The sequence below is a fragment of the Apostichopus japonicus genome, chromosome 12, assembly GCF_037975245.1.
Source record: "Apostichopus japonicus isolate 1M-3 chromosome 12, ASM3797524v1, whole genome shotgun sequence".
Classification (NCBI taxonomy): Eukaryota; Metazoa; Echinodermata; class Holothuroidea; order Aspidochirotida; family Stichopodidae; genus Apostichopus; species Apostichopus japonicus.
Window position 1 is genome coordinate 23,301,576 of NC_092572.1, and position 10,521 is coordinate 23,312,096.

General features: G+C 37.2%; 1 protein-coding gene across 2 annotated transcripts; it reads right to left on the minus strand.

The window, feature by feature from the left end:
• Positions 1-1,068: 1,068 nt before the first annotated feature.
• On the minus strand, positions 1,069-9,743 carry LOC139978028 (ATP-binding cassette sub-family C member 8-like). 2 transcript variants are annotated; one of them, XM_071987947.1, is made up of 11 exons: positions 9,429-9,743; positions 8,445-8,746; positions 7,826-8,074; positions 7,272-7,451; positions 6,681-6,848; positions 6,079-6,219; positions 5,273-5,407; positions 4,470-4,632; positions 3,671-3,711; positions 2,228-2,443; positions 1,069-1,292 (listed from the first exon to the last, which is right to left on the minus strand). In XM_071987947.1, exons 1-11 carry the CDS (start codon positions 9,712-9,714, stop codon positions 1,149-1,151), a joined length of 2,025 nt encoding a protein of 674 aa, XP_071844048.1. In that variant the 5' UTR covers positions 9,715-9,743; the 3' UTR covers positions 1,069-1,148. The 2 variants fall into 2 exon arrangements, with proteins under 2 accessions (XP_071844048.1, XP_071844049.1); XM_071987948.1 differs by lacking the exon at positions 7,272-7,451.
• Between the last annotated feature and the right edge of the window lie 778 nt (positions 9,744-10,521).

Below are 10,521 nucleotides of genomic sequence, written 5' to 3' on the forward strand. Positions count from 1 at the left end.
TCTAAATATATATTACAATATCTATGTGTACTAGGAAGGTACGCTTATCATGTCTTTTTTTTCTTCTTTCTTGGCTAACATGGGTGTTGTGAATACACTTGCGACCCTCTCTTGACATCCGAAGATAAGAGCTGAGACAGGAATACAATATAGGACCGAACTAGCAACGTCGATGCCAGATGGACAAATTCGAATCGAGAGTTTGCGAAACATTTTATAATGTATGTATTTTAGAGCCTCCTGCAAGCAGGAACTCGCGAAGAAGACTCATTGGCTTATCAAAGCCGCAAGCTGACCGAAGTCAGTATCTTAGATTCATATTTAACGTCCATGATTATGAATTATCAATTGTCAACAACTCTGTAACTGGACGACATACGTTAATCTGGGAGTGACTCGAACCGGGGACCTTATATGATTGGAAGGCACCGGCGTTAACCACTGAGCTAACACTCCTTTAATGTATGACATAATGTATGACTTTGTTATGAGGTTTTTCGTTGAAGAATCGATAGGACAACATGATTGATCAAAGCTTATCTTAGTGGTCAGAAATTCCCTCAAACTGGCTAGCAAACCCTTCCCCGTGGCCTTCCATTCGCTCACTCAGTCACACATACAACATGAGTCCCTGTAGACTATATATATATATGTTATCACAGTCGTGTTACCTTTCGGAAATACCGCGTTGATATCTCTTAGAACTACTGACTTATCTATATCGTCCCAAGCAAAATCTGCGTTCGTCATCTGTGGAAGAGTATATATATTAATGTCATTCAATTTGCAAGATCTTTATACATCGTATTCGATCGGTCGGTCGGCACTCGAGCAGCAAGCATATCTGTTGCCTGTTGTACAGCTCGGAATTTTGTGTTACTACTCTCAAAGCAGATCTCACCATTCAGATTAGATATTCAACAATTTCATAAACGAAGGTCATAATCCTACCTTATACATAACAATCAGACGGTGTTGATGTTGACATTAGCTACGACTGGATTAATAATCAGCGGATGTAACAAAACGTTTCATATATTTAGTTTGTTTTAGCCATATATGTTCCCTTTTGTACAGGTTACATATTATATACGAATTCCACCAAATTGACATTGTGTGGGTTTTTTTTTCCTTCTTTTTTTTCCATTTTAATTATGTACCTTAATTGCTAAGCCACTCTCTTCACCCATACTGCTTCCATAACAACCGATCAAACTTCTCTCAACTTCCGGTATGAGTAAATTACCAACTTTCTCCATTTGTAATTGTGTTTTGACATCTGACTGTTGTACCTGGGAGAGAGTCAGAGGAAGACATAAGTTATACTTATATATAGTGTACGCTACCGTATACCTATCGATCAATCTTTCCATGCAGTAAACATCTTATCTTACGTGTAACTTCAGCAATTTATATTAATACATCTCTGCATGGACTATGATGTCACTAGCCTATAGAATGTCGTCCAATCAGGACTATACATCATTCTATTATATTTATAATTATCATATCATGATATCCACTAAATGCAGTTGTAACACCAATTGAGGCGTCACAGTATATATTTGTATACAAATATATTTAAATAAAATAAAACTGTTAGCAAACTGCTTATCCACTAGAGAGCCTGTGTAAGTTCACCATGCTTAGTTCGCCTGTGTAGGTTCACCATGTAAGTTCGCTTGTGTATAGGTTCACCATGCTCATTAACCTGTCTGTATTCTGTGCGTGTTTTTGTCCCTTCTGTTATACTGTTACTTGTCATTTAGACTTTGAAGAAGATCCTGCTAGGATCGAAGCGTCAGGCCAACTTACTTTTACACAAATATGTTTGAATGATACAGTGAGGGTGACTACACATGGCCTTGCTTTCGTGCTTATATCATATATAAAGGCTGTTCATAAATGTAATATTATTTACTCGGTGTAAAGAGGAAACCGTTTCAAGTGAACAAAAGCGGTGAAAAATAAACACGTGGATCAATGATACTGACAGTCTACTATAATAGTAAATTGTAATTAAATCAATTGATGGCAGATGACACTCAATTACCAATTATATTAAAGAAAACATATTTTTCACAAGTTATATGAGAGGACATTTAAGCGGCTAATATTGGTATATTTTTAGGTCGGTTTTGTCTTGGTAATATTAGACTATACCTACCAGCTTTAATATTAACATTCATGTAAGATTCATTATGATGGGAAACTGTATATTACTTACAATGACGTCACATTTTAAGTATCCGTGATGCTTCCTGGTTGGTAAGTCGAAGTATTTCTCTATGCGATGAAAACTGATTATGCAGGAATATAATGTTCCCATTTCTCTGGAAAAGCTTGTCAATGGTTCTTGTAGACTTTTGAGAACAGTGATCGTGAAGAATGCCTTGGCAGGTGTCAGTAGCGTTTCGTTGTACCAGTTTGAGAAGAAAAACATCTACCAAAAACATGGTGGTAGCAAAGATTGAAAATTTTAGGTGGTCGGAAGAAGGATCACGTTACACCCCCCCCCCCCCCCGAATGCAGGTTTCTAAGACCGGATTAAGACACAACACTTATTAATCATATACATCACACGGTCACATACTATCAAGTATGTAACGTTGAAGTTAATTTGAGAGAATGATTCCCACAAGTGGATATAAAAAGTGTTCCTTATTCTCGTGTGTGACATCACAAAATGCTTAAAAGTCGATGTTAATTAGTCAAGATTTTCGTCATATGATTCACTATTATAACATGATAATGAAATATGGTTTCATACTTTGGTTTGATGTCAACGATATTTTTTAATATCAAATGTCAGATAAATCGCGTGGTGCCAAAAATAATTGCAAAGCCACAGTGCACTGACTGATGGTGACGTTGTTAATTTGGTGGCTTAGCATTATGAAATAGGACAATATGTACTGCGTGCTAATTTCATATTAATTTAGGATTTCCAGCAGTTTTGTATCATTTCCTTGTGTTGGTTCTTAATCATATAGTCGTCAACTGCGATCAAATCTGACCTTTCGTTAAATATGTTTTAGGCTTTGCACCAAAGAAATATATTTTCATTAGTAAATTTAATATTAAATTACCCCTGCAGCTAGTCCCACACTACGGACACAGACTAAATGAGTGAAGGAAAGCTTTTACAACCATATGCAGAAATGTTATTAGCTTTTATTAGCTAATAATCACAAGTCCAATCTCCTCAACGAAACAAAGTCTTTACTAATGATGCTGGGGGAGAGAGAAAGGGGTAGAGGGGCGGGGGGGGGGTGTTGGGAGTCGGTTGCATCTGTCACAAACAGGCGCGTAGCCAGGAATGTGCCAAGGGAGGGGCGAAAATGTAGGCAAACTATCTAAGCCTAGCGCCACCATGGTTGGCACGAAGCGTACCAAAAATATTTGGCTTGAAATGCCTCCCAAATCGCTGGAAATGGCACTTTCCAGGCTTAATAAGTTGCATCTTAGCATTTTCTCTTTTAAAATTACTAGCGATAACATAAAAACATTAAAAAAAAATATTTAAAAAATAAAAAAATATATATAAAAAAATATTCTCAAGGGGGGGGGGGCGGCTGCCCCCTTTGCCCCCCCCCCTTGGCTACGCGCATGGTCACAAATGATGTGTACTAACTTAAATCTCCTTTAATATTACAAGATGAATACGTACTATGATGCAAACCGCATAGGGAGTCGCCTCACCAACGGCACCTGTTTAACATACAAAAACAGAATACTTTCATACAGAAAACAGAATATTTTATTTACACTATAGGGAAACAACCAATCTTGAAAGATTTGGTTGCTTGAAAGTAGTCACAGTGGTGCTGGTGTAGTTATAATTCTGTATAATGTTCAACACAGATCATTTGTGCTCGAAATGTTATGTAGTTAGTCATAAATAATAATGCTGTTGATCACAAAATACATAGTGTGTAACTGTAATAGTGCAACTTGTTGAATAACGTGAAATAAAATCAATGCTACTTAGTTAACATGGTTTTCTTTTGCAAAGACCTGAAAAAAATTTCAAAGCAGATATTTGTAGAGCTGCCATATTGTGCATGAAAGTATCGAGGTAGCCTTTAATTGTCCTTTATCAACTAAAGTTGTTGACTGGTAGGGGGAAAAAACTATCTAATAGTTATCCACTCACGTGAGTGAGTCAGGTGGCAAATGGAATTTAGTTATATTTAAATTATGTAAATGAAACAAAACCACTTGCCCAGATTGTATCAGAAGGACATTTAGCCGCCTTAACATGTACTTCCAGTAAAGTTTGGATCTGTTTTGACTTAGTTATTAACCAGATCAAAAACGTCCCTCTTTGTCCCGTTTCGACACAGTTATTTATAGGGAACGAATTTGGCACAACCCAACCCTTCATTCAGACCCATCCTATCCCTCATCCGTTCTATACCAACACCAAAAAAAATTAAAAGAAAGATAATTAGGACTGATGAACCTACTTAATATAAAGTTCCAGAGTTGTACTAAGCCCAGATGGTGGCATTCATTCCCTCTTATCTTAGAGATTGACTCAGAGAAGAAGTCTTCATATCCAGACATTTTGAGGTAGCGCATTCCAGAAAGCATCTCTCCGATTCGTTTAACTCGGCTATCGGACACTCTCTATCAACAAGAAATGACCACATGAAATGATATTTTAATGCATCATTGACGTAGAAATATTTTTTTAAGTGCAGCACAATCAATGACATGGTATTTTTTTTTCTCTGTATTATTTGGAACAATCCCTGATAAAAAATAAAATAAAAAAATAGATTCCCAATTTTAGCAGTTGGGTCACGTAGCTTATTAAGAGCGTAATCTATTGACCATGAGGTTAATAACAGTCGTGCACAATTGGTGGCTAATATCATTTATTAATATATCATTAATATTACTAATTAAAACCACATATCGATCTCAATCATCCACAACCTGACAAGAAAACCAATTTTACTTTCAGAGTTTTTTCTGAAAGAATTCAGAAAAATACTCAACTTTTTGAATTTCGAATGAAATTTTTTAGCAGAAGCAAATACTGGAAATATTAACAAAGAAAGGAACACAGAAAAACAATGATTTCTCATCATCAGAGAGGAGCGTCCTCTCAATTATAGCAGTCTTCAAACTAGGTGATTGCTAAAGATCTCTAGCAGTTAATGATGTGTTTTCTATCTCTCCAAAGAACTTTATAGAGTAAATTTCCGGTCTTTTACAAATGACAAAATGCTTCTTTCTGATGTATAAGTAACGAATAACTCACCAATTTTTCCTTTTCAAACCTGGCGGCCTTTTTCGCAAATTCAAACTGATACAATATCGAAAAGAAAACCAGCAGAATACCAGGGAAACAAGCTACGCCAAGCTCTCCATAGAGAAGGACAACGGCAATCACGATCTATGGAGAATTCGTTTCTTGGTTTGTTTGTATGTTTCTTTCTTTGTTTGTATGTATGTTTGTTTTTACAAATAATCACACGTTTATACGTAAGATCGATATTGACCAAAACCCCTCGTTTTGACTAGAAGTATAGGCTATATGGCTAAGTGCATATCCTGAGATTTTTATCGTGTTGCAAACTAAGTACTTATATATATATATATATATATATATATATATATATATATATATATATATATACATCATTATTCATCATTAATTTGTACAATACATGCTCATTATCATGTTGATAAGACCATCAATATCTTACAAGAACCATTTGAACGATATTTACTGAGTAAATAATACATTTGAAAACAAATATTGCTACAACTTTGTAAATGTATCTATGTGCATTATGGTAAACATGAATATTGTGTATTTTGATACATCATAGTTAGCATTTCAACTAGTGCCCAATGTTTACGACACACTACGAAAACTCAATCTTACAAATATTTTGTACACTGTCAATAATTATGTAAAACGTATAGTGTCGTAAGAAAATGTTATTTTCAAAGACAAATTGCTTTAGCGTAATGACAACCATAGTCATCACGTGACTAAAAGTTGTGACGTCATGCGAGACCCATAGAACACTTCTAACGTACATATACATGCGGTCTTACCTTTAATGGTACAGACCACATTGCATGTACAGCTAGGGCGAGAAATCGAAGTCTTTGCAAGTCCGCGGTCATGTGGTTCGTTATTTTGCCAATGTTCAAATTACTTCTTGAAAGGTACAGCATCTTCTCGCAGATAAGACCCTGTTTATCAATCGAACAAACATAATAAAGGGCTCTTATAGTGTTTAATATTCAGTACGGATATACAAGCGTTAAGAATATCATGATGAGAGAATAATGAGAAGGATTTTTGGTGATTATATGTTTTACGTTTTTATCCTCGGAAGGAAAAAGTAGGAGATTTATAAGATTAGTCTGAACTGGTTGAACACTCTCTCTTAGCTATCACTGATGTAACAACATTTTTCATCACTGGCAAATCTATTTTACGTTGCTTCCAAAAAGCGAGTTAGAATTATCGGATCGTAACGCACAACTCTCCTTTACCTTTACAGTGTTATACTTTTCATTTAAATGAGAAAAACCTTATCACAAGATCTCAGGCAGTAGCCAAAGACGTAGTCCAAAAGGGCGGTGAAGTAAATCTTTCCCCGAAAGTGAGAAACTAAGGTCTCTTTCCGAGGCACATCTGTACGTGTTACCTGTATTCCAGCAGCTAGTCGACATCCCTCGATAAGGTTGATGTGCATACTCCAACTCTCACAAATCTGCACCAAAAGCTGAGCGATCGTCATGACCATCACGAGTACAAATCCGTTACCAAAATAATCCTCCACTGACGTAAAGTAGTTTCCTTTAACGTGAGTGAGCTGAAAACAGAGCAACGAGAACATGGAAAGAGCAAAACGATTTGTTTGTAGACTGTTATTGATAACGAAATCATGAATGGATGGATAAATAGATGGATGGATGAATGGATGGATGGATGGATGGATGGATGGATGGGTAGGTGGGTGGGTGGATGGGATGGATGGATTGATGAATGTATGGATGAATGGATAAATGGCGGGAAGGATGGATGGATGAATGGACGAACGAACGGACGGACGAACGGACGGACGGACGGACGAACGGACGGACGGGCGGACGGACGGACGGACGGACGGACGGACGGACGGACGGACGGACGGACGGACGGACGGACGGACGGACGGACGGGCGGGCGGGCGGGCGGACGGGCGGACGGATGGACGGATGGACGGATGGACGGATGGATGGATATTCTGACGTACCTCTTGAACAGAAGATTCGTGAGAATGGTTTCCGTAGATGGTAATTATTCTTTTTAGAGCAATCGGTGGCACGACACTCATAACTCCAGCAAGCATGGTGAGAACCGCAGAGTGAAGCAGAGCGCCCCCACTCTTCATTAGTAAGACGTACCAAATCTTAGACCCATACTGATTCTTTCTCTGATAAACATATACATAGCAATAGCAACTGTTACATAAATTATGTTAAGGCTTCAACAAAAGAATCGGGAATAAAGAAGTGAAAATATAGTAACAGCATAAATTGGTGTTTTAAGATTCATGTTGTGTCCAAAGATCATTTTTCAGGCAGACTTATTGAAATTTACAAAAACACAGTAGACGGTTACGGTCAGGATGGAGAAGCATTATTAAAACAGTTACAGGTTTCCATCAGTCTTTCGATTTTAATCAACACTTCAATTTTATTCAATAGTCGATGTACCCGTGTGATATGAGAAAAATAACCTTTGACCTTCGCCTTACCATTCGCATTACCATTAGGCATAAGCAAAATGTCAATCTTGACCACTTACTTGCTGCAGTCTTCTGAGATTGTTACGCATTTCCAGATGGATAAAAACCCCTCTTTCTCTCTGTGGAATGGAACCAATGTCTTCTTTCGATAGAGGAGCTTTCTTTGTCTGTCTCAATAGAGGCCAGACCCACCAAAATGACATTCTGATCGGAAAGATTGAATACGAATCTACGAATTTAACACCTTCTTTCTCCAGTTGTTTTTGGAAACGTTGTCTATCGTATTTGTCCAGCGGATTCTTATAAACCTTTTGAAGATAAATTAAAAATGACCATTTTAAAATACCCTTTACGATAAAGCTATATGGCAATAAATTTGCTATTCAACCACTGAGAATCACCCAATGGTTCCCACGTTTAGTCCTATACGATGCAAGACAGACAAAAAACCTACAGTAAAGGTTTTCAAATATTTCTAACAGACATATCCCTCGTAAAAAAGATGGACATAGTGGCATCAATGATCAAAACCAAGTTACAATACAGCAAAAGGTGAACGGAAATGGAAAGTTAGGTAATAGCTTAGCCTATTCCATCACCCCTCCCTACATCTCAGAAAAGAGGAGGTATCATTTAATAGTTTTTGTAAAGCAAAGATGTGAAGGAAGGCAAACTTACTTTCAAAAAATAAATGCGCACATCGTTAACGAAGAGACCTACGTACAAGACCAAAGTTATTATGTAACCATAGAAACGAACGAATGTGTAGAACATATCCACTCGAATGACTACATAACAAACTCGAGCTACTTGAACTACTCCAGGCACAAGCCACGTGACCGCTAAAGCCGAAGACAGAGATGGCAAGTGCAGTTTTTCCATTTGGGTTGCCACGAATAGTGTAACAACGTCCAGAGCTACGGGTGTTACATCGGATATATGAAGACTGAGACGAAATGCTGAAAAGGGTATTTCTGGGTCTGTAAGAAATTCAGAGGGAAATAAAGATACGTTATGTGTATAACGTTCGTAAATTTCACTAAATACATGATTGGTTGGGAATAATGTCATTATCATAGTAATCATCACCTTTGTCGTCGCCACCACGATCATCATCATCGCCATCATCATCATCATCATCATCATCATCATCATCATCATCATCATCATCATCATCATCATCATCATCATCATCATCATCATCATCATCATCATCACCATCATCATCATCGCCATCGTTATCATCGTCATCATCACCACCTTCATCATCACCATCATCACCATCACCACCATCATCGTCATCGTCATCATCACTATCATCGTCATCGTCATCGTCATCGTCATCATCACCATCACCATCATCACCACCATCACCATCATCTTCAACATTATCATCATCATTATCATCATCATCGTTATCATCCCAGCAGCGTCGTCGTCATCATCACCACCAACATCATCATCATCACAATAATCATCATCATCATCATCACCACCAACATCATCATCACCATCACTTTTATTTCCGACGTGTCATTTAATTCACGAAAATATACGGTTGTTTAAATTTCTCATTATTTATCTCTTGCTAGCTCACTTTTGCGACATCGTTTACCTGAAATTTCGAAACAGAGAATAGAATGATAAATTAGGGATACTTACCAGCTAAGAAACTTTCCAAGACCATCGCGAGATGCAGCAGAAGCAGGAGAAACGTAGCAATCCAACGGAATTCATGGCCAGAGTATTTCAGGTAAAAAGATGATGTTGGGGAACTTTTGAAAGTGTTATTCCACCATAAGCTTCCAAAAAGGAACAAAATTGAAATAAAGTTCGAGCAAATGGACAGAATAATGTTTGCGTAGATGACCTCATCATCATACGCAATGCCGTTAGTTCCACCTACTGAGGCGTTCGTTTCATCGAGGAACTGAGAAGTCATTTTCATTGACTTTACTTGGAGTTTTCTTTGAAGCTATCCATGTTAACTTCTACCTTAAAAAAAAAACTAATGAAGGAAAAAGTCTTAAAATCAAGTTTAACAGTGACAACTAAATCAGTTACTTTGCACTGGTGTATTTTTCTGCTTTCTACGTGTTTGCCATTATTTGTCAAATTTCTTATATATTACATTTAAAATAATAAAATAAGTTAATAAGCGTAGTCACTTAGCGGATGGGATTGGTCTCTTGAGCCAATTTTTGGGAGTGAAGGGGTACAAGATTATGCTTTTCCCTCTCTCCCAAGTTTGTAACTTTTCCACCACACGTTGATGGATAATGCAGCTGGACACTTGGAAAAGTATCCAGCTGAGAGCGCAAGGAAATCAAATGACTTTTTTTTTTAGTCTCAAATACTTCATAATGAACTATCTTCGGGAGATGTATTTATATCCTATACTACAGTAAGACACATGAATTAGCTATACTAAAAATACTAAAAAGTCAGAAAAATCAAGTAAAATATCTTCGGAAACAGCCTGAAATTCCGCTGGTTTTTCTACCGTCTACCTGCCAAGCGAGTTTTGAAGCATAGGTCACTACATGAAATCTTCGAGAATCTGAAGAACTAGTTTTCAACAAGGAAGGTAATTTAAATTTTTCTCAGTTAAGAATGAGCCGAAACGGTAATTATACACTCCAGTTTATAATAATACTTTCAAACCTGTATATTAAGTTTCTTCATTTCGTCCCAGAATCGTCCGTCCAGTAAACATCTTCCAATGAATGAATTTTGCTTAGGGCTATAGCCTACT

Excerpts from the sequence above, each read along its gene's own strand:
- LOC139978028 (XM_071987947.1), bottom strand. The coding sequence starts at position 9,714 with ATGAAAATGACTTCTCAGTTCCTCGATGAAACGAACGCCTCAGTAGGT. Across the intron at positions 8,747-9,428 it reads CTTGGAAAGTTTCTTAGCTG|ACCCAGAAATACCCTTTTCA; the intron begins GTAAGTATCCCT and ends AATTTCTTACAG. Across the intron at positions 4,633-5,272 it reads GGTTTGAAAAGGAAAAATTG|AGAGTGTCCGATAGCCGAGT; the intron begins GTGAGTTATTCG and ends TCTTGTTGATAG.